We start from the raw sequence: 27,729 nt of genomic DNA, 5'->3' as shown, positions 1-27,729 counted from the left end.
GCTGGAAGAGCTCTTCGTAGCAGTCCCAGGTTCACTGGCCAGGGTGGAGGAGGATGAACACCGAGCTCGCTGCTCCTGCATCAGCTGATGCTCCCGCTGCTTGGTCTCTGAGAACTGGGTGGCAATGACCACGAGGCACAGGTTGATCATGAAGAATGAACCGACCTGGGAGGATGACAGGCATGCGCACATTACATAAACAAAATTTAAAGCTGCGTGTTGCTTGACTGTCACGTTCCTCCCCAAGCTGCCCAGTGCTGAAAAAGTGTTTACTTGTGAGAATCCAAACTAATGAGATGTAATTATTTTCACAGGGCTTTTGTCTGTTTATCTGTAATAAAAGAACCCCTTTTAAAGGCCTATTATTAATCCTAAAACACTCCCATCCAATAAAAAGGTAATAAATCATTCTTAAATATAATGATCTGCAACAGTTGGAAGCTCCAGCATGAAACTGGAAACCCCTAATTTGGTCTGTTAGTCAACAGCTTCTGCCAGCTAATAACGCTGAATACAAAACTCTCAGCATGATGGCCTTATGCCAGAGCACTGTAGCTCTTACCTCTAGCTTGTTAGTCCACTTGGCTGGACAACTCCAGACATAACACATTATACAATATGTTCACAAACAAATCTGCTCCAGTGCCATCCTGAAAATACTTCTTTTTTTTAGTATTACAACCAGCAAACCAAGCAATGACTAAGAGAGGAGAGCTAACATATTAGGTGGCTTGATGCTGTTGTAGCTGTAATAATTAGCAACTTTCTTTTAGAAAAACCTATGATCACACGAGACAAGCCTTATCTATCTATCTATCTATCTTTAGGTTTTACAACACTGATTTGTTGAGAACAAAAACTACAATTACACAGTATCTTATCCTTTTTATCCTAAGGCATGAAAATATATATTTTTGAAAGTGAAAATGACAACAACATTCTGGTAATGCTGATACCTTATTCATATAAACATGTAATTATTACAACTATTAAACACCATCATCACCATCACTGCTCTATCACAAAAAAATCCGCAAAACTACCATGTATCAGTATCAGTTCAACATCATTTTACACTAATACAAAACACATTTACAACACGTGGCAATAAACAGCTGCTTGTTGAAAACTAGTTTCTGCACTTATAGAGCACTGGTAGGACAACCAGCCCCACCCAACCCCTGTTATGATCTCTTTTAATCTCAGTTAGCTCTCAGTATATTTTTAAACAGCTGCTTGTCATTCCAGGTGTAGCTCTCCAGCCTGTGAAGAGTTACCCTCAAGCACAGGGGTGTCAAACATGCAGCCGGGGGCCAGAATCTGCCCGGCAAAGGCTCTTAGAGACTTTTCTGTAATTTGGGTTTTCTGTAATAATAATAATAATTTTACATATTTATTCATCCATATTATGGAGCAATTGTGACCACACAGTTTACTCTGGAATCATCTCCCTCTTCAGATTAGGTCATCTTCTTCACTAACACGTTCAAACCCAATTGAACATGTGCGTTTTTCATTAGCATTAACTTACAGTGTCATTTTCCCCCAGTGCATCTCTTTTACTTTTATGCGTCAAACTCATCAAAGAATATATATTTAACAGTCAGAGACTTTTTTACTGCTGTTGAATGTCAAAATATGTCAGATATGACCCGAACAGTATGCAAGGACAGAACATAGGAATGAAAAATCTTGATACTAAGACAACATCTTCTAAAGGCAGACACATTATCACAGAGATGCAAAGCAGAGGAACTTATTTAGACACCGTCACATACCCTGTCCTGTCTTGATCATCAGTTTTTGTGGTGCATTTGCTAAAAGCCTGCATTCATAAAAAAGTAAGTGGAGAAGTTCGTGAAGTCTGATGAGGCGTATTGTCTGTGAAGGTTCTCAGTCATCCAGGTCATCGTAGTCAAAGGAGCTTGCAAAGAAAAGCGTCTGGACTTCTTTAAGTTGCTTGAAGACGTTTCACCTCTCATCCGAGAAGCTTCTTCAGTGAAACGTCTTCAAGCAACTTAAAGAAGTCCAGACGCTTTTCTTTGCAAGCTCCTTTGATGAGGTGTATTGTAGCTAAACTTACATCTTCTGAACTTACAATAGGTAGAGTCTGGTGTTTATGGAGAAAACTGGTAACAGAATATTCAGCTTAGTTTAACCTTGACTTGGAATCTCTTAAGATGTCTGTGCTTTCAGCAGTCTGCTAACTACCAAACTTACCTCCATACAGCTACAGCACAATATATAAAAGCTTGTAGGCGTATTGGGACTGTTAGGAAAAGGTGTCTACCCCCAACTGAAATCTGGCGTTGAACATTGTAATGCACGATTCATAATGAAACACATATCTGGTGTGATACATGAAAAACTGAGAGCAGAAAGGTCAGAAGAGGGAAGAAAAGTTTTTTTTTTACCATCACTCCTTTAACTAAAACCTTAGGTTGTGTTTTCCTGCTTAACCACTGATATCATTCAGCCACTATTGACACTTTTATTTAGATGTTTTAGGCTCATTTTCCATGAGACACAACTGGTAAAACAGATTTAAAGAAAAAAAGGGAAAAAAAGAGATGACAAAATAGGTCAAGGTCACCAAGAAACGCTAAGCTGATGTGGAAAGAAAACAGGAGGAAATTAAGCCTAGTGCTCTGCAGGCTGTGATCAATAGTGATTGTAAGCCCCATAACCTCACTAAACCACTGCGACAAAGACTACGGAGAAAGCAGAATGTACGTGTGTGTCCGTTTTAGTGTAGAGACTGCCTTTTCATTGATTCAAAGCAGAGATTTGTGGTCAGACTGGTTCATGCCAGTTCACTGGACTCACGTACTAAAAGGGAGGCAGTGGGTCCCAGCACCCGCTCAGCACCCTCGCTGATCCCATCAAATATTTATGCTCACACTCTGCTGGAATGGCTGAAATACAATTAGATTAGTCTGTGTGTCTCGGTGTGTGCACTTTTAGTTTGCAGCAGAGGTGTGAGAGGCAACTAGTGTTTGAAGAATAGTGAATGAAATAATTACGTTGCCTTCTAAACAAGAAAGCTGCAAAAATCTATGTTTTTTTTTTTGGAAGTGACATCAGAAACAGCAGCATGTGACATCACATGATGGCGGAGCTTCAGTTCATCCTTTGTCATCCTTTTTTTTTATTTTATTATTTTTTTTTTAATAGGACAGGGGGAAAGAATGAAAGAAAGAGGGGGAGAGGAAGAAAGAAAACCAAAGGGGAGAAGAGACGGTGAGAAGGGGGGGAAGAGAGGAAAAAAAACAAAAAAAAACCAAAACTCCTGGGTCACCTGTATGGAGAGAAAGAAAAACAAAAAAAACAGGGGAGACAGCAAACAACAAAGAGCAACATAATAATAAAAAAAAAAAAAAAAGCACCATCACAATAAACTAGCTAGTCATAGATATCAATAGTTACTAAATAGTAAACGATATTGTGCAGCACGCAAGATAGACAGCGCACAGTGTGCTTTGAGGCAGCAGCCAAGAAAGCTGTAGTCCGCATCTGTGAATACCCATGTGTACACCTGTGTGCATACCTGTGTGGATCAGCATGCTTGCATTCCAAAGGTTTCTCCATGTAATGATCTGCTAGAGAGTGTGGGGAGCCACAGCCCTGTCCTCTATGGTATCAAGCAGGTATGGAGGAGATCAAAACTCCAGACATCCAGAGGCCCCCAGAACACAAGAGACCAAGGAAGACCCACAGAGGGGCAGCTGCGTCACTGTCCCAGTAAGAGCTAAGGAGAGTCCCAGATGAGGGCTCATTCAGCAGCCGCGGAGCAGAAGCCAGGGGGAGTTGCAGTGACGTGCCCATGAGCTCCGCCGGCAGCCAGCTGTGCCTGAGTGACCGAGCCCCAGGCCAAGAGGCCGGGGGCACCCCACCTCCAAAGTGGCCCGAGCGAGCCCCAATAAGCGGCCGCCAAGGAGTGAGCCGGTGTGTACCCGGACGCCCACCCCCAGATACAAAGAACCACCAACGCACCGATACCTGAGGGAGTCCGCCACCGGCAGGGGAAGTGGTGGTGGGTGGAGATAGGCCTCCAAACCTTGGAGGGCCCGAGATGTCCCCAGAGAGGTGGCGTCTGATACCCAACCTGACATATAGACACAGACATACAGGCACACACAGACACAAACATCCATTCCCACCCTCATGCTCTCATATGTACTTCACACTCAACCGACGTGGAGACAGACATAAAGGGACGATCACACTCCCCAAGCGTACTCTACTAACCGGGTCTAGGTACCCTTGCCCCTGGAGGGGGGAACTGCACCCAGACCCAGGTGGTGTTACCCTTTTCCCTGCGGTGGGGAGAGGCAGACCGCCCCGACTCCGCAGCAGCAGGGAGGCCCCAGACCGCAGTCGGACGGCCCACTCCTCCTAGCCCCCCCGCTCCAGTAGGCCGCAGAGAATGGGGGTGAGAGAAGACTCCAAGCCTCCCTCCACCCGCTCATTGTAGTGTTGATGCATGTGTGTTCTAAGGTGCAATTAAAACCCAGGAGGGCATAGAGCTACCTGCCAGAGAGCAGCAGGTAAGCGCATAGTCCCTCCTGCTAGCCCTCAATGTCTACATGTATTTAAAATTGAGAGGTGGGCAACGACGCCAGGGGTGAGGCGTACACCCTGATGGTAACTTGGACTCCGTGTATCGTGCCCACCCCCAAGATCCTATATGTATGTGTAATGAGGGTGTGAGTAATGTGAATGTCTAAGTTGTGGGATAAAATTGAGGCAGAGGCAGCCAGAAGGGGACAGAGGGGGGGGTAGCCTCCTCTGCATCCTGGTGACATACCCCTACTCCAAGGCCCTGCATGTGTGGGTGGTTGTGGTGGAGCAGGAGGAGGGAGGCAGCTGGAGATGGGGAGGGAAGGAAGGGAGGGGCAGGTGACCCCTCCCTGGGGCCAGCTCCCCCGCTGACCCCAGTAGGCACTCCCACACTCCGCGACCCGCCAGGGAAAGGGGGGCCCAGGCCCATCCAGACCGGGGCCCAGCGCAGCAGCGCCCCCCGGCCCCACAGAGCCCGGGACAGTCCACCCAACCCCACCACAGAGAAAACTGCACCCACCCCACCATCCACTCGTCTTCCAGACTACATGAGACAATAGACGCCCAGGCTGAGATCTTCCTCCACCTCTCCTGTATCTCCCCCTCCTGCAGAGAGTTCCTGAGGGGAAGAAAGCTCCTGCAAGGTGTAACAATCTCCCCCACCGGTTGAAGAGCCCCACAGGCGACTCGACACACCGGCGGCACCCTGCGCCAGGGATGGGCTCCCATGCACCCACCCGCCCACAACCCCGGCAACACACAAACCAGGACCCAAGGCCCCGAGGCCCAGCCAGGGCCCCGGCCCAGAGATGGAGCGCCCCCAGACCCTCACGCCCATCCCGGACCCACCCAGGGGCAGACAGGCTACCAGGTCAGTAACCCACGTCCATCACCACAGACCCTCCCCTAGCCCCGCTGCACGCAGCCACGAGGAAATGGTCAGAAAAAGGTCCCCAACCGGACATGACCGCTACCCCGGTCATGTCCGGTTGGGGGCCTTTTTCTGACCATTTCCTCGGGGCCTTTTTCTACAAAAAAACAAGACCATGTGAAAGGCTTGTAAACCTTTGGGAGTGCATCACATTTACTATTTGGTTTTGTGCTTTTTTCACTCCAAATGGTAGTCACGGCAAAATGGACTTTCGGTACAGTGCAGTTTTCCAATGGTGCAGTTTGCATTTGTTCCAGCACACACTGAACACTGAGTACCAACGTGCAGACAGACAAATCTAATGATTAAATAGTAACGATATTCAGATGTGTAGTACTGTTGCTAAAGACACAGCGTTAACTGAGATCAAGCCAGTGCTAAAAAGACTCCTTTTTAGTGATATCCCCGAAATGAACGCAATCAAATGACCACCAACAAAAATGGTGAAGTCCACATTAGCTGAGGCTGTTTTCTTTGGCTCATTATGCATTTTTACTGTAAAGCTTCATCAGATCAGGCTTGCAGCATTTGGATGAATCTGAGCACAGAGTGCACCCTGCACACTGCAGAATTGTAGAATCTGCTAACTGGTCACTTGTGTTTATTAATGTTTTGCCATGGGCATGTATGGCTGCCATACATGCCCATGGCAGAACATTGCGTCATATTTGACAGATTATTAAACTGCTCATATTGAAACAAATTAATCTTTTTATTATTTGTTTGTATCAAGGTTTTTTGAGGCCCTTTGAGGGGTTTTCTGCATCAACATCTCTGTGAACCTCATAATGATAGTTCCAGTGCCCAGGCAATAAACACACACAAATGATTTCAGAAAAACAAACACGACGATAAAAAAGCTGTGATGTGTAATAAAGCAACTTCTGCAAGGCCTTCAGGTCCAATTGTGATTCAGAAATGTAGTGCTGAACTCTGGAGTTATTGTTTTTGAGCATACGTTATGACATATAACAACCAGTCTCTTGCTTTCTTTTATGCGAAAGGGATCGCCAGGACACGCATGGACTGAAGCAGATTATTGCAGACACTGAAAGTATCTGTTAGAAGAAGGGGTACACAGATGAGGTGTATTAAATGATTTGTTTTAAACTCACAATGTGCATATGTGGGCATTACAAACTATGTTTTTAGCCCAGATTTCGGTGGATTCCTCCTAAAAACACAATATTTTAACTACATTTTGCTGATGACTCTGTGGACTTTCCTTAAAAATATACAGTAACAGGACAGGACATCCTCTCTTGTTGTGTTGTGGCACATGTCCATATATGCAAACGAGCTCGATGTTAATACCAGGTATAAGCGAACACAGAAGGTGAGATTAAAAAGTGTCAAATCAGGAGGATTACTACGCTTTACAGTTTTGCAACAAAACAGGTTGAGGATGGCATTTGTAGATGTCAAAGCTTAATTCCACAGGGCCAAACTATCTTCCATGCAAAGCCTTTAATTCCACTGAGTCCTCTTGTCTAAACTCTTGTCTAAACTGCTCTACATGATGGTAATCATGTAGAGCAGGTAGGTAATCTCTAACTCTCTCCATCTTTATCTCACTTTTTTCATCTGTCTCTCCATCTGTCACTCGGTCTCTGTATCTCTCTCTCACGGCTGTTTTCATCTAGCTTCCTTCTAGCACTCTCTTGTACTCACTCTCTTGCGCTCTCAGTTCAATTCAATTTTGCACACTTAATCTGCATGCATGTTACGTGAGTGAAATCATCAAAGCATCTAAACGCAACCTGAACTTATATCTCTCTCGTTTGCTGGCACCTCTGTCTTTCTCGGTCTTGATTGCTGTTGCTTGCTGTATTCCATCTCTCAGCACATGGTGTCATGCAGCATTAAAGAAAGAATGATGAAAAGTCTCCTCATCTGTTTCCCAGGGAGATGAGGACACGCCTGTGATGTGAGCAGAACTTTTAACATGTAAATAGTAAATCACTTTCCTCCACTAAGCCTGTTTGTGAAACAAGCCTTGAAACATGCCGAAACAAAGCCAACAAGAGGCTGGCAGTTAAATCTTTTCTCTATGGGGGGAAGACTAGGGATGGGTACCGGTAATGGCACCGGTTCTGACATAAACGGTAGTAACTAGACCGAAAAGCAGCGCACATTTCGGTGCTTTATTTTGGTGCTTTTTTTTTTCCTGAGATGTCATACACTTTGGATTCTAGCCAATCGTTTTACCTCTGCAAGCGTAGTAGGCGGGCCCAGGTACGTACGTTCTTTTAGAGCAGAGCTACAGATTAAAAATGCCCATGGTGAAGCGGTCAAAGTCTGGCTGTACTTCACAGCAAAAGATGCAAACTCAGCAGCCTGCAACAAGTGCTTTAAGGTGATACTGTGCAAAGGAGGTAACACCTCGAATCTGATGAAACACCTGGCGACGCATAGCATTTTGTTAAAAGCCGAGAAATGCGCCGTATTTAATAGCTTGCTGCGAGACCTCACACCGTGCACATCTACTACGGGTGGGTTGCCTGTTATCGGACCCGGAGTTAGCAACATCCACCAAAAACCCGAAGAGGAGAGTCCTGGCCCCTAGCCCTGCCAGTGTTGCAGAAATGATGACGGATGATGATGGCAGCAGCAGCCGTTCTTCTCTGGGTGAGTACCTTAACCTCCTAAGACCCAAAATCTTCCACGGCATGCATTTTTAATTTCTCTTTGATATTTGGGCATATTGGGGCCTGATGAATGTAAAAACAAAGAATTACCACAGCTTATTTTTTTACCTTATTTTTGTTTTTATGAAAAATAAGAGCCACATATGAGGATATTTGTTTAAAATTCTGAGCAGTATAATGTCCTCGTAAGTGGATATCAGGCCCTTGTAGAGCAAAATTGAGTATTTTGGTCTAAATAACCCAAAATGTGATGTCCACATATGTGGACGCCAGGTCCTAGGAGGTTAATGTTGTCCGTGTGTAATTTACGTTGAGTAGGCTAACCACGTTATTAAATTAATGCATGTAAGGTGAACTAGCAAACACCGTTGTAGTTACATGCGGCTGTCTTCTTGTTTGATGGCAGATACTCCCTTCACCCTGGCCAAAAATGTCACGGTCCTGGGTCTCCTGACCCAGCGTTTTTAGTTCTTTGTGATTTTCGTATTATTGTACTTGTGTGATTTATTCTATGGCTTCTAGTTTTGATCCCTTGCCCTTCATGTCTCCCTGTGTGCCCCTCTATGTATTTATGAGCCCTCGTCCCCTTTCGTGTTTATTCCGTGTCTCCCCTGCCTGTTATGTTGGTGTTCTACTCGTGCTCTCTCTCCTCCTGTCTGAACCTCTGTGCTCCCTGTTTCACCTCTCCCGTCAGTGTTCAGTTCACCCCGCCCTGTCTCGTTATGGCTATCAGTGTCACCTGTGTTCCCCGTGTGTTCCCACTCCCCTCGTTAACCCTCTGTGTATTTCTGTCTGCGTCTCCCTCTGTTCAGCGTGACGTCGTCCCTCTTGCTGTGTGGATCTCCCTGTGTGTCTCTCTGTGAGTTCTTAGTTTATGGTTTCCCAGTTTGGTTTAGTTTATATGTCTGTTCTGCCAGCGAATAAAGCTGAGTTTTGAGTTCATTCCCTCGTGCCTGTGAGTCCTGCATTTTGGGTCCTACTCCTGCCTGCCGCACAGCGCTCCGTGACAAAAAAGGCTAAAATGACCAAAGGAAAAGTGGAAAACAGCTAAACATGAGAGGTTTTTGGACAAAGTTTGTGTTTTTTTTCCATTGTTTAAGCGCTGCTTCCAGCCAAGAGTGATGCCAAAAAGCTAACATTGTTATCTTTTTACAAAAAAACAGCTGAACATGAGAGGTTTTTGGACCAATTTTGTGTTCTTCATTCTTTAAGCACCAGTTCGAGCATCGTTTAAGCACCGTTTCAAAAGTACTGGTATCGGATAAAACCTAAACGATACCCATCCCTAGAGAAGACATATGCAACAACTCCAGGGAGCAAAATCAAGCAGAGATGCTTAGTCAACAACATAATGAATTACAACACGTTCATCTTGAGAAACTTTAATTAATGGAGATTTGCATCCTCATTTAGATCATGTATGAATGACATTTGCTTATGTTGCTTAAGAGTTCCCTGCAGTATTTTTTTCTATATATTCTATGTAGTGTTTTTACTAAACTTCCTATTTCTGAGCTGGGCTGTGCAGTTTGTCATGTTAATTTCCACTGGTGAGGGACAGACAGACATGTCATATGACACACTGTTAAACCTTGTACTGTGATCTCCCTCAATACGTGAGCCCTGAGGGACTCACTCTAATTATCTGGATTTCACCTAAGATCAAAGAGAGACACCAACATGTGGTTGCTTCCTCTCGCCCGTCCTCCAATCCTCTCTCTGATTTCATGCTGACATTCTAGTCCATCTAGTCCTGCTCTCCCTGTCACCGATCCATCCACCCTCTTCCCATCCTTCCTTCACTTCCTCCCCCCTTCATCACTTGCTCTCTTAAGCTTGCTCGCAGTCCTTCTCCTCACTTTCCACACCTCAACTCCATCTGTCTAACAACTCCCAGCCCTCATCCACCCACTGCCCCTTCTCTCACATTTCATCATCTACTAACCCTCACTCCAGCCTTTGGTTATTTCCTTCCTTCCTTTCATCCTCCTTCCACTCTTCATCAGTTATATATATATATATATATATATATATTATTTTTTTGAAAAGGCAACCATTACATCACAAATTGGATGTAGTTAGGCAATTTTCGGCTGTGTGTTTCTACATAAATGAGAACGAGCAGAGTGACCGATACATGAATATTGCCCAGTATACACATCAGTGAGAAAGAGGAGAGCAAATGAAAGCAGCAGGTGAGTATTAGAAGGAAGCCGGGAGGTGGTAGAGATTTAAAAAACAGAAAAAGAAAGGGTAGTTGCAAGCAGGTTAAAGAAAAGAGGGAATGAGTGAGGAAAGATGGATGAAGTAGAGAGGGGTAGTGGTAGAATAAACTGAGTCACGGACTGATCTATGACAGGACAAGGTAAGAAACACAGGGTGCAGCTTGAAGAGATTGGCAGATTTAAGGCGATAGAAGGATGTAGAAAGTAATCTTAAAATAAATTAAGAGGTAAAGAATGAAAGGCGCACTGGCTCGAAGAGGAAACTGGAAAAGAGGAAAAGATCCTGTCTGAATCTGAAGGCAGGCAATTAAAAGTATAATAAAAAGACAAGACAGCCCCTGGGTTGGGGAAGTAGTCGGGACTGGCAGTCGTGCTGCATTATAACACTTTCAAATACACACACACACACACACACACACACACACACATGCGAGACAGGCTAAAAAGAAATATATTGCACCAACATGCACCAATGCTCACACACAAAAAGCATGAATATATTGCGGCACACATACAATGAGGGAAACAAAAGGATTGAGATTAAAAAGTACTTTATCAGAAAAAATGATGGATTCTTCAGCTCAGCTTTCAACTGTGTCACTGACAGCTCTGTGTGTGTGTGTGCGTGTGCGTGTGTGTGTGTCGTATAAAAAGAAGGAAGGTATCTCAACACAGTCATATATCATGCTCACAAAAATCAAATACATCAGCAATTAACCTCAATAAGTACATTTTAAGCAAGTTTCCTTAAAGCAAATGCTGAAGCACCTGAGCACTGACTCTAACGTGTCCACATTTACTCTGTTGTTGTAAATACGAGCAAAGCCATGTCTTACTTACAATTATAAGCAGGATGAAGTAGATGAAGTTATAGAATGAATGAGCATCCATCACGTAGTACATGATCTCCACCCAGCCCTCCAGAGTGATCACCTACAAACAGAAAGACATTTGACAGTATCTGTTATTTAGTTTTTTATTACTGAATGGAAACTGGAAACCAGAAGAAGCATCTGGCTTGTCTCTATCTGAAGGTATCAGTTCAGCTTTATTTATATAGCACCAAATTACAACAACAGTTGCCTCAAGGTGCTTTATATTGTATAAAAAGACCTTACAATAATACAAAGAAAACAGAGAAAACCCCAATAATCACATGACCCCCTTTCAGCAAGCACTTTGGCAACAGTGAAAGGAAAAAACTCCCTTTTAACAGGAAGAAACCTCCAGCAGGACCAGGCGGCCACCTGCTGCGACCGGTTGGGGTGCCATGATCCATCACAAATGCTCACAAACGTATAGACAGTATGCTCTAAATGCAAACATGATGATTTGTAAATGTTAAACAGGGTTATTCTGTGGACGGATCCTTGCTGGAAGTAGTCAGGAGCCTCCTTGATAGGCAGAGTGAAGTGTCCACTACCACTACAACCCAACCCATAACTCTCTGTAAAATGGAGACAATGTGTTTTTACAACTTGATATTAATCTATTTTAATATAGTTTAAACATGTTGATTCAAGTGCTGATTAGGTGTTGTTATGTTTGGACAGAGATATGCAAGCTTCTCTGTTTCCAGTCTTTGTACTTAGCTGGGAAAGAAAAAGAAAAAGCATACAGACTTTTTTCCCAAGTTTTTATTTCTAAAAAGTAAGGTAGATTAAATGTAATTCATTACTCCTGCTCAGATATAGATGTAACCAAGAAAGCAATGGCAGGGAGGTAACTGGTATCAGCTGTTTCACAGCCATCAGTACGTTTCAGTGTGTTGATGTAATACTCTGAATGTTTTCTTGGTTATTTTTGCTGCTGTTGTTTTTGAACAGTATATAAATATTTCCATTATTTTCATTCATATCCATTTATATTTATATGCATTGTGATCATTGCATCCTCCTCTGCTTAGCCAAATCATGGTTGCAGGGGTCCATCCCAGCTGTGACACGGTTGGAGGCAGGATGGCAGGAGGCCAATCATCAGTTACCTTAATACCTAAACCCACACATTTTTGAACCTGTCGGAGAAGCTGGAGAACCTTCACTGACATGCGAAGTCCATATATAAACCCCCACCCAGCCTAATTTAAACCCAGTACCTTGATTTTGGTGAGGCAACATTGCTAATCACTCCAACACACTGCCACCTGGATATGTCTCCCTTGTATTATTTAACAGCATCAGATATCATGAATTATAAAAATGACAGAGGATGAATCATCACACAGTTAAACAGTGTTTTAATTACTCGATTTACTTGTACAGCCTCAGGTTAAAAACAAAAAAACCCACCTGAAAGATGACAATCCAGGCAAAGGCAATGTTGTCAAAGTTGATGGCTCCTTTGTGGGGGTTGCTGTACCCAGTATGACACCTGGTGTAGTACTGGTTCCAGTTCACACAGAGCCCTGCTACACTGACGCTGCCGTTGGCCAGGGGCTCGGGGCTCAGACCGATAGACTGGCGATACAGGATGTCATCTTTGTCCAGGCAGCATGTCTTGCCTCCTTCTCGGCGGGCCGGCACATCGGAGCAAGACATGATGCCATTGTCAACAGGAAGGGAGCAGATAAAAGGACGCTCGTCATCCTCATCAGCCATGTAGTAAGGCCGAGGGAGACTGACTCCGCTACTGCTGGAAGAGTCCAGGAAGGAGACGATGATTACAACAGTATCCTAAAAACAAAACATTTCCTTGTACAACGTAATGTTAAAAATGATAAATACACTTTGAAATGGGTCAAAAAAAGAGGGAAAAGGAAAAAACTGAAGAAAAGATACAGATGAAAGACAATCTGAAATCAGTCTTAAATATTTATGAATTGAATGGTGAAAAAATCTGCTTGTCAGAGTCAAAGACATGCAGTTTTAAACATCCAGTCATAGTAAAATCAGCATAAAATGTGTGTATTATAGACAGGAATAGTGTATTTCATCAACAAAGTCTCACATTTAAACCAGGCAGAACAGAAGTCATATTATATGGGTGAAAGAGAATTTTGCAACATTTCGAGGTATTTTTTTAATGAAGATATCTAATAAATGATCAGATAAGAAGAAAACAAAATCATCTCTAAACTTGCCATTCTCATCCATCTGTTTCTTTACAAGTATAGTGGCATGCAAAGAGATGCACACGAGCCTAGATCAAAGCTTCATGTGTAATAGTGCATTTTAAGTTTGTTATATGAGTGCTCACAAGTGGAGAGATGAGTGGATGAAAGGACAGAGATAGAGAGAGAAGATTATGTGTGTAACAGTAAAATTGAAAGAAATACACCACAAGCAGACGCACGCACACAGACACAGAGGCAGGGTGGTAGTGATGGAGACATTTTAACCCTGACACATCTAGCTGACAGTCTGCGGTCTGACTCTGTTTGACAGCCGTTGTCTGTCCGCGGCGCACCGTTTCCGTGTGACGAACATTTTTCTTGATGTAAGATTGATCATGTACTGGCTACAAAGGCAGCCCGAGAACAAGCCGTCAGACTCGCTGTTCAGTCCAGCAATCTGCGTGTTTCTCACACTGAATGTGAAATTTCCCTTTTGGATTTTTTCTTTTCGTGTTTTGCAAACTACAGAAACACAAAAATATTGGAGGCTTTAAAGTCTTCTATGCAAACAGAATTTTAACAATGTGTTCAAAGCCTGACTCAAACCTGTTAAAAACATTTCACAGCAGTGTGATTTATAGTGCTTTTTGCTGAAAAAAATCTTTTGACTGACAAGTTTATTTTGTGTCACCTTCTAAAGCGTGACTTTTAAAGTGTTAAAATCAATTTTTGTCAAGGAGTATGATGGGATTTTATAATGTAGTGCAAATACTTTTTTTTAAATAGAAGAAACCGAATAGTGGAGAGTTTACACATACGTAAGAAGCGAGAGATTGCTGGTTTGATGTCAGGAGGAAGTACAAATCCCCCACTGGTTGCATCAGGAAGGGCATCAGGCTTAAAAAGCTAGCAAATCAAAACTGTGGAGCAACCTACTGCGGCAACCCCTAGTGAAGGGAGCAGCTGAAAGTACCTTTTAAAAGGAAGAATCTAAAATCACCATTGTCTAGACATAAAAAATATGCACTAGTTTCATCACTGTATTATTGTATCCCGTTGAACGTTTGTGTGGAACTGTGTCCTTGACTTTGATCATTAAAATCGAATCAGTTTTGCTTTGACTCCAAGTGCAAAATTTTAAGAAATTCTTTCAAAGAGTTCCTGATTTAGCGAGACAGCCAGACAAGCAAAAAACAAAATGCGCCGTCATAGACGTTAAAAAAGTTTTTGGGCTACAATGTAGCTTGCCATCGCCAGTGTGTGAATGTGTGTGTGACTGGGTGAATGACTGAATGTACTGTGAAGTGCTTTGGGGTCCTTAGGGACTAGAAAAGCACTATACAAATGCAGGCCATTTACCATTTACCAAACATTTATCTCAGCCAGCTCAAGGACTATGTGACCAGTTTTATTTATAAAGCAAACCCAGGGTTCACAAAGTTCACAAAGAGATTACAGATTTAAAAACAAGTACAAGAACTTTAAAAAAGCACAGTAATCAGATTACAATTTTGAGTACCACAGTCGCATTTATCACATTACAGTTTCAATTATGCCATTCATTGCATTACTAAGGATTCTTTCAAGCTTGCATTAAACGCGCCTCTTGCTATGATCAGCAAACTTTACTTCAAACATCTCTTCACGCTAACACAGAGTAAGTAGGGTTCTGTGAGGTCTTATAACCTGAGTGTTATTTATATGTCTATGTTACAGAGTAATGCAAAAGTAAACTAATGGCTAGTGTAACATATTACTTTCTTCTGGGAGTAATATATTAATATTTGTTTGACCTCAATACTCTTAATAACTCTGAGTGATATGAAGGAAAGATACAAAGTACTAGACAGTGCCTACATGTAATGTGGGGACAGCATGTTGTTAGTGGTACCAAACATAAAGTCCACAAGCAGCTACTGTCACTAATAAAAAAGGACCTAACCAGACCAAACTGTGGCCATGTTTCGACCACCTTTCATGTGCTAAACATGTTATTCACGATCTAGCCTGCAAACTGACATCAGCAGCACATTTTTTCCTCAGTTAATGTCATGGTCCACGTGCCTGCTCGGCTGGCCCTGTGTGGCTACATGTTATGTTTTGTCTTTTCTCTCTCTCCTCTCTCTCTGCTCGCTGCCTGGGCGGAGCTCATTGTGAGCTCCCGGCCTCCGCCACCTGTAGGCAATCACCTGTGGCTCCTCACCTTGTTTGCTTCCGCTACTTAAGGCAGTGACTGAGAGCACCTCGCCGCTGGACTATTGAGTAACGCTCGTCAGTGCTACTTTAGCCTCAGCCAGTTTTGAGCTCTGTCCGTGAAAGTTCCGTGCTAACTCTTGTTCTCTGTATGCAGATTTCTCGTGCTTGGTTTGGAGACTCTGGACACTTTTCCCGACCCCTCTCTGCACCCCTGGGAACCCTGGCCCCCTTCTCCTTCACCTGTATATAGTGCACCTGGAGTGTGTAAATAAACCTGTTTTTCTGAGATTTCAGTCTGCGCCGAGTCCTCCCTGCTCCTCTGTGACAGTTAATTCTAATTTGGTAGCTCGTCCAGCAGGGTGCATGACAAGATGAAGAAAATGCAGACAAGAAGACGTTAGATAAGCAGACTTTAAAAGAAAAGCTAATGCGGTCTGGCGCTGGTGTTATGCAGCAGGCTGCTGTCTGGTTCAGCGTGACCGTCTGCTCTGCCTGTTATAGAACGCTGATGCTACTTCTCAATTTATGACTTGATTAGCTGCATCCAAGAAAAAGTCTGTGTTTAATGAAACCAAGAAAATGTAAGACACACGATACAAAAGCAGTTGACAAAGGAGTAAAGCTGAAATGATGAAAAGAGAAGACAATAAACCAAACACGAGGAGGAAGAGAGTAAATGTGATCGTTTTGGCAATATTAGGAAAATGAAAAGATAGAGGCTGAAAAAAAGAGCGAAGCTGTGTGTGATTTTATTTCAGTGTGAGGTAGGGTTGCTATTTAGAAGGCAGACCAGAGAACGACATACTGGTTAGCATTTACAATTGACCTGGTATTTATGATGACTCAATAGAAGCAGCATAGTAACTACTCTCTGTCTAACACACTCTGTGTATTTGTAGGTCTTTGTATTGCTTCCACTGACTCTGTCCCTGCGTACTGCAGGCTCAAAAGAAGCTATTAACAAGCCAAAAAACATGATCCATATATCCAGCATAACACTGGATATTTTTGACCAGGTTTCGTCCATGTGCACTGATTCTAGTTGAAACAGGTATTTTTAACCCAAATGTCTGAAGCTAAGACAGTAGCTCTGGTAGGTATTAACCACGTATGCCCTTCCACTGAACTTTGTAAGTGTGTTTTAAGCTAAACTTTGTTTCAGTTTAGCTTCGGTTTACTGTAGAGTCTCTGGTTTACCAGCAGAGGTTCATAAAATTCTGTTAGCATGCTCCTAAGCAAATATCAGATCATCAGTAGATATTTGCCACCTCATATTGTCTTGGATAATAACCCAATAAATCTGTACCTAATATAGTGTTACCAAGATATACTTATACCATGCATTTACACATCGTAGCACAGGAATGATAAAGCTGTCTATCAGAACGATTGATTTGTCAGTGGACAGCAAATATTGTGTCATTTCTGCTGAATTCCCTGTTATGCTGTGTGCTCCTCGCATAACTTAAAATTTTCAGTTTATTTAACTAAGAAAATGCATGCTAGATATCTAAAAGTACAAAAGAGGCAGCTTTATCTCACTCAAAAATATTACTTCCCTCATCCCCAACTGGTCAGAGGATGGCTGCCCCTCCCTGAGTCTGGAGGTTTCTTCCTATTAAAAGGAATATGTCTCTGTGAAGGTTCTCAGTCATCCAGGTCATCGTAGTCAAAGGAGCTTGCAAAGAAAAGCATCTGGACTTCTTTCAGTTACTTGAAGACGTTTCACCTCTCATCCGAGAAGCTTCTTCAGTTCTAAGGTCAAATGGTGGAGAGTCCCAGATATAAACCTAGTGGGAGTAACCCCCCACAGAGGGACAAAAGGACCCCCTGATGATCCTCTAATCGCCTGAGCCAAGGTGTGAAACTGGGTGTGGGTCCCAGTCAGCCAGAGTTTCGGGTGAGCTCACTGTGAAACCTGGCCCCACCTTATCATGTGAATTCCTGAGATCAGATGGCCTCTGTGGGGGGAAACTCCCAATAGGTTTATATCTGGGACTCTCCACCATTTGACCTTAGAACTGAAGAAGCTTCTCGGATGAGAGGTGAAACGTCTTCAAGTAACTGAAAGAAGTCCAGATGCTTTTCTTTGCAAGCTCCTTTGACTATTAAAAGGAAGTTTTTCCTTCCCAATGTTCGCAAGTCCTTCCTCAAAGGGGGTCGTTTGATTGTTGGGGCTCTCTCTGTATTATTGTAGGGTCTTTATCTTACAATATACAGCATCCTGAAGCTAGTTCTATTGTGATTTGCCATTATATAAATAAAACTGATATGAAGTATCTCACTGACTCTCTCTGGACATCTCACTACAGAGACATTAGTTTTTAGGGGTATTTCCATGCTCATGTTCCTCTTAGGGATGTAAATGTGCAGTGTATTGTCTGCACAAATGAGCATGTGTTCCCAGATATACCCCTGTGTTGTTCATCCTTTTCACAGTCCTTACTGGAGGTATGAGAAGAAAAATGTGACAGACAGCCAACCATCCACAAGTCCCAACCTCTGTGCACGACTGAGCCAACATCCGCTGACAGCAGATATCACAGCCTCGCTCATTATCAGTTTGGACATCAGCTGTGTGTTCCTGTATACCGAGGTGATTATGTTCATCACCAGAGAGTGTCAGACAGACAGCAGTCATTTCACAGCTGAAGAGATGTTGGACTCCTGACAGCAGAGGCACCAGCTAAAGCAGCTGTTTCATACCTCTTGCTCTTGTTTCTGGAAACCTGGCAGTGTGAATTACAACCGTCACACACTGTTTACATCAGCTCTCTGACAAAAAAGGGGTGGAAAAAGAGTACCTGTGCGAATGTTTTACCAAAATTGGATGACATTATTGAGATTTACTCAGGGAGATCAGGGCATCCCATGATTACATCCCCTCTCCATTTCATCTCAGAATTGGTTACTATGGTGATGACCTACCCCAAAGCCTCTCATCAGATCATTATTTTCTTTCCGGGCTTGTAAGTGCGAACCGTCGTCCAGCCCACTCTGTGCAGCCAAACTGGCCCAATCAAATGCTTGGCCTCAGATCTGGTCTCCCCAGGCATTTCCTTACCGCTAACAGAATCCCAGTTATTGTCTGAGCTCTGTGTTTGCACAGTGGTATTAGCTGTACTCTTAATCATAGACATGGTTAGGAACAAACAACACCTGTTTAGCTTTAAGCTTCTAATTCTGATTTGCTATTTCCTACCAGGGAAAATGAACTGTCATAATTTATGACTAATTAAGAAGCGCTGACTATTAAAAATCTCTTAATTTTGCTGTGAAAAATACAAGTGAGCAGATAATGAATAAAAGCCAGCTGGTATTAGGTCATTTTTTACCTTTATTTTATTTATTTTATCATTCTTTTCTATACAAGCGTTCCGAGACAGTATTAGTATTAGGAGATAACATTTAAATCACAAAAATATCATGACAATATAAAAAGTGAACAAAAAGGATCTAATTCATTTCAACTAATTAAGTATAATGGCAGTTCAGCTCAAGGTGTCCTGGATCTAGGAACCCAGTGTTTGTGTTTCCTGGTTTTTGCATTTCGTCTCATTTAGTGTTTTTTATTTGTGTTTTTCATCTTTAGTGTTTTGTGGTTTCTGGTCTTTAGGTTTTGTTACTGTGCCTTGTGTTCCACGTGTCACGTCCAGTCAGTTATGCTCTCATGTCTGTTCTTCCCCAGTTCCGGTGTCAAGTCCGCATCTTAATCTGTGTGTCATGTTTCCTGTTTTATTTTGGTAGTTGCTCTTCTTGTGTATAGTGTGCTCAGTTTTGCTTCCTCCCTCGTAGTACACACACCTATGGTGTCAATTTCAAACTCCTTGGTCACCGTGTTCTTGAGTTATTGCATTCAGAAAATTTTCAGAAAACTTGAACTCTGACCTTGACCTTAAAGTCAAGATCACTGAGTTTCAAACTCAGATTTTTAGTAACTGCACCTATGGTATCAATTTGAATCTTCTACGTTGCCTTGTCCACTAGTTATTGCATTGACAAGAATTTCAGAAAACATGACCTCTAACCTTGAGGTTGATGTCAGTGAAAATCAAAGTCATTCATTATTTTTAGTAACTTCACCTATGATATCAATTTGAAGCTCCTATATCGCATCACATTAATTGTCAACTTAAATCTTCACGCCTCCCACCCATCAGCTGAGGGAGTAAAAGTACAGGCAATCCTGGCAGTCTGTCACTCATCAGGAGTTTTTGGTACAGCACTTTCTTTGCAATCATTTTCACCTCGCAACCTCCAGGAATTACTACCAACCAATCATGGAATACACATTTTTCCCTAGTAACCGGTGGTTATATCATGTCCAAGGGACAACACTTGCATGACATAAGTGAAAAACCTCAATAGCAACTTAAATAAGGAATGGTTCAGAGTTCCTGGATTAAGCCTATTAAATAAATCAAAAGATAGATTTTAACTCCAATCTTTAAAGTAGACGGTGTCTGACTCCTGAAGCCAAACTGGGAGCAAGTTCCACTGGAAAGGAAGAAATCAACAACTGCTTACAAACTTAGGCACAATTAACTGATTTTAAATACACAGTACTACTTTACAGCTGATTTTAACAATATTCCAATGCATTTAAGATTAATTTTAGGCAATTCAGCCTCCAATTAAAATTCAACTTTAAAACAACACATATTAGGAATCTTGAGCCAAACACACAAAATGTTGTTACTGAGGTTCTCACAACTAGAAAAAGTATGAAACTTAAAGAATATTCCTTACTAGTATTAGTAGTATCAATTTTCTAAAATAACAACAACTACCAAAAACAAAAGGCATTAAAATATACTGACAACAGCCTAGGTTACCATGTGTTGTAAGACTGCTGTTTGACCTTCACATCAGATGGACAGAACGAACTGCCCCGGTGCCCATCTCCCTCACATGTAAATGCACTCTGTACCACTCGAAAATCATTTTTCATTTTAGTTTAGTTTGTAGCAACTGAAAATAAAATAAATTCATAATTATAATAAAGGTCAATCAAATGGACCAATATGGCAAGGCCATGATGATCCACTTGGTAAAATAAATCCGCTTGGCATCTTTCTTGGCCTTAAGACAACAATGCTGATGGCTAAAGATCCAAACGGGACACAAAAAAAAAAAAAAAATCATTTTTCAACATGTGATGTAGTCCAGTGACTTAAACAGAGGGTCCTGAATGTTTGGAACAAATGCTATGGCCCCACAGCCAGATGTTCTCAGATGTGGCATTAAAATGGAGAGGATGCTTGCTCCATGCATTTGCATGTCTTAAACCTAACTCTGGTCTCTTTTAAATCTACCCAAATTAAAGTGTAAAAGAAAAATCAAATCAAGTCTGCACGTGAGTCTCAAGAAATTACACTAAAAAGACACATGATTAAAATAATTTAACTATTAAACATTTTTGCATGAGAACTGTGAAATTGCTGAATTAAAGAACTTGGCATCAAGACAAGCTTTTTTAAATCACCAAACTTTTCATTTTGGGTAGAAGCTGAAGGTTGCTGACATATGAGTGACAGCTGGTGTTTCTGCTGCTCTGCACAAACACATGCATTACACAGTCCAATGCCCAGAAATACAAAAAAGCAAGTAGTACTCCATGAGCAGAGAATGAGCCTAAATCTACTACAAAGCATTTGCACTTCACACAGCAAAATCTCCAGTGTTAAATTAACACTGGAGAGTGTCTATATGGGTCCACACCTCTGAGTGTTAAATACAACACTGTTGAGTGTTAAATTAACACTTTTGACAGTGTTATATGTTTAAAAGTAACCTGGTCAGTTTTGAAGATTAACAATGGCTAACACTGAGCAGTGCTGATTTTCTAACACTGGAATATTTCTAACATTTTGAGTTATTTTCCAGTGTTAGAAAATCAGCACTGCTCAGTGTTAGCCATTGTTAATCTTCAAAACTGACCAGGTTACTTTTAAACATATAACACTGTCAAAAGTGTTAATTTAACACTCAGAGGTGTGGACCCATATAGACACTCTCCAGTGTTAATTTAACACTGGAGATTTTGCTGTGCACTAAAGCAACATGACAGAAGAGTAATTGAATTTCTGATACCGCCAACCAAAATAAACACCCCACAGCCATTGGGACACGGAACAGTACTCTTGAAAAGTATATACGAAAAATACAATAAACTGTGCAATACTATTAAACTATACAGGTAAGATATGGCGTTATTTTTGTGCCACTATTCTGAGCGCACGTAAAATAAGTTGCAGGTGCAAGTGCTGCATTTTGAGGAGAAATTTATTTTGAGCAAAGAAAAGCTAAATCTCAGTGAACAAAATTCATTGCTGCGTGCAAAAAATGTATTTCAGTGTTTGCTATTATCCACACACACACACAACAGCAGCCCCTCTCGCTCAGTTTTTGCATTTGCGCTCGCTCGCAATGTGTTGCTTGCGCTCTCAACATTTCTGCCGGTGCGCGTTCAACTCTTTCTGTACACCGTTATATTTGTGCCACAAAACCAGTTTGAAATATTACTCTGTCTGGGTCACAAAATGTGTGCTATGCATAAGTGCTCTAACGTTTTCGGAGATGCCTGTTACCTGGTGGTGTAGTTGGTGATTTCTTTGTCAGTTCAGCCTTATATATCATGTTTAACCCGAGTGACCACCCGGTCAGCTGGTGGGTAACAGGCATCTCTGAAAACTTTAGAGCACTTATGCAAATATGAGATGTCTTGATGAATCGAGCAGATATTTGAAGTTTACACAGCACCATTCTCGCATGAAAATATCTTAAAAGTTTATTTTGTGACCCAGACAGAGTAATATTTCAAACTCCGCCACTCTGTGTTCCTCCGCCACTGCCTCGTTTGAGTTTTGGACGAAATGGATTCTGGGATATTGCATTTTGTCATTTCGAGCCGATTGGAGACCAAAACAGCCAATCAGATTTTTTTTGCATCCAAGTCTGTGATTGGTTTTGTGGCACAAATATAACGGTGTACAGAAAGAGTTGAGCGCGCACAGGCAGAAATGTTGAGAGCGCAAGCAACACATTGCGAGTAAGTGCAAATGCAAAAACTGAGCGACAGGGGCTGCTATTGTGTGTGTGTGTGTGTGTGTGTGTGTGTGTGTGTGTGTGTGTGTGTGTGTGTGTGTGTGTGTGGATAATAGCAAACACTGAAATACATTTTTTGCATGCAGCAATGAATTTTGTTCACTGAGATTTAGCTTTTCTTTGCTCAAAATAAATTTCTCCTCAAAATGCAACACTTGCACCTGCAACTTATTTTACGTGCGCTCAGAATAGTGGCACAAAAATAACGCCGTAGTAAGAGAGGTTAACTAAGAAACAGCAAAAGGATAAAGGCACAGTCCACCTAAAGCTTAGACCTTTTCTGAAATTCAGATACAGTACTCTGTACAGCTAGGAAGTGTGTGCATGTATCAGTTCTTAGTTTTTTTATTTGTTTTCTTCTTGCACCCTTTCTAATATTCTAATATTTGTTTGAATTTTTAAAAAGTAGAGGGATGAGTATATGAATAAGGGTGCGAAGAGCAGGGGGTGATTTGTCACAACATACGCAGTCATTTTGTTTATATATTTGCAAGCAATGTATTTATAAGCTTGCTCTCCCATTCACGATTTCAGATTCATAACTTTATTGCAATTATACTGCTTCATCTCCTTTGAAATTTCTGCTGGTTAAAGGCCAAAAATTGGACTCGGTCACTCTGAAGTTCAGTTACAGTCAGTCTTTTGCTATTCACCACCTTGAATATAGTGGCTGTGATGAATATGTATGTATGTGGCTAGAGACCGGCCACATATCTATTACTCCAAAGATGGGGAAGAAGAGAAGTCGTAAGTGTTTATGTGCACTGGAGGCAAATTTGAATTCGTGCCTGCACCTTCACTCGCAAGATATGAAAGATCACAACTGTAATTTCTCACCTGAGAAAGGTCCCCTTCACCCAAGAAGTGAAAACATTAACAAAAGTGACAACGTGATATCGCTGCAATTACTTGTCAGTAGAACAAGAACAAGTCTGAACAACAGCTAACAGCAGCTAACATTATGCTGTCCCTCTGATAAACAGTTTGATTACATTCTCACATCACATGAGAATTTATTCACTAAATGTCATGCCAGCAATGCTAGCAATACTTCAAAGACAGTTTAACACCATCTAATAGCAGCGAACAGAGGCTAACACCTGCTAACAGAGGCCAACGGGAGCTAACAAGTGGTAACAGCAGCACTTACTGACAGAAAAGTTCAAGATATCCTCAACAGCTCACCTCAGTATCACTTTCCTTTCACAAAGTGTTACAGCCTCCTCCAGAATAAATATATGTTGACACTCGGAATATTGACAGCTGAGGTAAACAGCTGACTTACAGCCTAGCATCACTACAGATTAATGGTGGACAGAGTTATTTGTGAGTGATGTTGAGAAAATTACTGTGAGAATTAGGAATGGTAAGAACAGACTTCAGTTGACTGCAATCTACTGACATCTAGTGGTAAGATTTTAGACACTGTATCTTTAACTATATTGTACTTTAACGCTTGATTTTGAAGTGCAACTTATATGCCAAGAATTGCCGTCTTGCCCATGGCACATGTCCTAAACATTTCCTTCAGCATTTTCTAGTATGACTCAGATTTCAGTGCTCCATGACAACTGGTGTTATTTCCTCAAACAGAATACATCTTATTCAAACCAATAAGTTCAAATATGGTCTTGTTGTTTGGGATTGACTGGTACATGTCGCATTCTTGTGTGATCTCTGTTGGTCGATCGTTTCTGTGGAGGGTGAACATGATTTTGAATTTCTTCCATTTATAGACGATCTCTGTGAATTGTGGTTGTGTGTTGGAATCTAAAGTCTTTAGAGATACTTCTATAACCTTTCCTTGTCTGGTGAGTTTGAATATTACAGCATTGTGAAACCTAAAAGAGTTACGTTCAGTCACCCCTTCTCCATCTATTTCATTTTGCCAAACATGTTTAAGCTACAGTACCTGGAATTTCTCGATCCTACGTCTCTGCAGTTTATTGCAGAAACGCTGATACAATCTTGATGACTTGGCAGAAAATGGGTGAGAGAGAAGCAGTGAAGAAGAGTGTCAGCCTTTTAATTAAGTGGCAGATTTGATTATGAGGTAATGATATTTGCTTTGTGCAAATTTTAGTTTGCCATCAGCCTCATTATATTAGCACTTGAGAGACGGGGCCAGAGGGAGGCTTAATCTCACACTATGGAAATATGAGTGAATTGAATAGATGATGTAATTAATCTTCTAGAGTCACGCAGAGGGAGGGCAGGTAATGAGAGGAGAGGTGACAGACCTATTTACACATACAGAAACTGACACACGTATAAATTGCGGGTACAGTGTGTATTTTGATTCATGTGCTATTCAAGAAGTTACATCATTGACACAATTACCGTATAAAGAAACACACACAGAGGTGACAGTGTGTAGTCGTCAGACTCACACACGCCCTGTCAGAGGATTAATGTTCAAGAAGACAGAATGTGCATCACATGGTCTCACACTCTTTTCCACACTCAGACGGAGTAGGCGGTGACTCACAGTGTGAAGTTCTCCTCGGGGTAGCAGCGTTTCTCAGCAGCCCTGCCCACAGCTGCACTCCTATGATGCCGAAGATGAAGAAGACGAAAAAGCAGAGGAGAAGGACGTTACCCAGCATGGGCAGTGTGTCGAGCAGCAGGTTCACCAGGATACGCATGCCTGGAGAGAGACAGACAAATACTTATGTGATGACACATCCTGCACAGCTCTATGGCTGACTTTACTTTATGATCTAAACGGAGCAATGGCGTTCCCATCCACTTGCTACGAAGCTTTATAGGAAGATTGTGTACAGGTAAAGAACAGCACACAAGAGGAAAGAGGAGGAATCATTTACTCATTTTATTTGCAGCATGAAGAGAAAAAATACCTATAAGTAATTACACACCAGCAGAGAGCACCGAATCACAGCTGACTTATGCATATACAGTAATAAACCGACCTTAATTAGTGAACTGTTGTGAGCTGAACAGCAGTAATATTAGCACTACAAAGCATTACGAGCTTGGAAAGCATCGATGCAGTTCTGTTATTGATTTACTAGTAATGACTTTACTCTTGCCCCAAATCCCTATTTGACTTAAATAAAACAGTAAAAAAAACACAAAAAACACAAAACAACCTTTTTGTTCACAGTCAAGAGATTATTTGTCTTCTCAAACCTTGTAAGAGTCTTTCAAAGGATTTCTTTGGACATTGGCTGCTCATTTTTAGTCCAGCCCTTGTGTCTGAGCACTTTTAGTGCAGCTCAGGGCATGAACCCAGGTTGTTTCTGTTCAGGATAGAAAACTTAGCAAAAAAGTATATACAAATTGTATCCTTAACCACCTTTGTTTTTGGCAGCTTGTTGTAAAACCACATTATTTGTTTCTTTTCAGCTGACCTGTAAAAAAATGCCAAAGATAACACACGTTGGCATAAAATAGTATTTTGTACTATCAACCAAGTAACCAACAAGGTGATTTACAAACAAAGTAAGCTGCAAACTTGCCACATGTGAGCATTGTACTGTGTCTTTAAAAAATTAAGGACACTGGACAAGTACTGTTATCTTTCTGTTACAATTAACCTCTTTTCCATTCAGTCCAACCTGCCTGCACTCCCTCCTTCACCTCTCTTGCACACTCTGTTTATTGCTTGGCTGATCCCAGGTATTTAAACTCATGCACACCTTCACCACCTCTGCTCCTTGCAGCTTTATTGTTACACCTGTCTCCCTCTCATTCACACTCATTTATTCTGTCTTGTTTCTACTGACTTTCATTCATCTTCTCTCCAGAGCATACCTCCACCTCTCCAGGCTCTCTTCCACCTGCCCCCTACTCCCACAACAAAATGTCATCTGCAAACATCATACCCACGCAGACTCCTGCCTGACTTGATATGCCAACCGGTCCATCACCAATGCAAACAAAAAAGGGGCTCAGAGCCGATCCCTGATGTAATCCCACCCCTACCGTGACCTCATCTGTCACCTCATACCTCAGCTCTGTCTTGTTGTTCTTGTAAATGTCCCACCAGCCTCACATACTTCTCTGCCACTCATGTCTTCCTCGTGCAGTACCACAGCTCCAAAAACACAGTGCAGCTCCTTCTGATGGTCTCTATAGTTCTCTATTAACACTCTCAAAGTAAACATCTGTAGTGCTACGAAGCCATACTGCTGCTCACTGATCATCATCTGTCTTCTTCACCTGGTGTCAACAAACTTCAACAACTCTTTCCCTCTCAGCTTCGGTGTATGGCTCATCAGCTTTATCCCTCTGGTATCAGTATACCTCTTCTCCGTTCCTCAGGCATCCTCTCACTCTCCCAGCTTGTGTTAAACACTCTTGTCAATAAGTCGACTCCCCTCTCTCCTGGATATCTCCATGCCTCCACAGGTATGTGACTTAGGGAAATTATAAGATATCTTGCATAAGAGAGTTCATGCGATCATACCTAATATTGATATTCATGCTCGTTAGAATTACACACACCCTTACTTTAACCCAAATTTCACTAAATTACTGATCACAAAATCAAGGCGTTTGCACCATACTGTATGACTGAAGCATTTTAGGAAGCACAGCAACAGTGTGGGAAAGAAAAGGTTGGTAAGAACTAATCAAACAGTTTTTGTATTTCACTATAATGTTTCCTTCTAACAGAGGTTAAGCAATCTCCAACTTTCTAGAAAAAGATCTAATGATGCCAGCTTAAAGTGTCATTCAGTTACCAAAACCTTGTTAACTTTGTTATATTTTGAAAACTAAGCTCTTTATAAGAGGCAGCACTGCTGACTGTGATAATTCTGTGTTCTGCTTTAAAATTGGATGAGCAACATACCCTTATGCTCCACTGGAAAATGGAAGACGTGCACAAACACACAAAAATCTTTGGATCTGTATAATTAGTGCACACAGACTCCAAATCCTCGTCTCACCTATCGCTTTCCCTGTCTTAAAACATTCTCTGCCATCCCTCCCACTCTTTAGTTGGTGCAGAAATTTACACAACCATTTCTATATAACTCGTCGTAT

General features: G+C 41.9%; 1 protein-coding gene across 1 annotated transcript; it reads right to left on the bottom strand.

Annotated features, from left to right (window-relative positions):
• On the bottom strand, positions 1–26,885 carry LOC146571736 (voltage-dependent T-type calcium channel subunit alpha-1I-like; the record flags this gene model as incomplete). Its single annotated transcript, XM_085278410.1, has 6 exons — positions 26,726–26,885; positions 25,169–25,366; positions 23,557–23,570; positions 12,653–13,036; positions 11,205–11,297; positions 1–165 (listed from the first exon to the last, which is right to left on the bottom strand). Coding segments are annotated over exons 1-6 (1,014 nt in total), but the record flags the coding sequence as incomplete, so codon positions are not given.
• Positions 26,886–27,729: the final 844 nt, after the last annotated feature.

This window comes from Mchenga conophoros, linkage group LG6 (assembly GCF_057382185.1).
Source record: "Mchenga conophoros isolate Kocher_MC1m ecotype Shallow Benthic linkage group LG6, M_conophoros_male_GT1.1, whole genome shotgun sequence".
Taxonomy (NCBI): domain Eukaryota; kingdom Metazoa; phylum Chordata; class Actinopteri; order Cichliformes; family Cichlidae; genus Mchenga; species Mchenga conophoros.
This window is presented reverse-complemented; position numbering and strand designations above follow the sequence as displayed.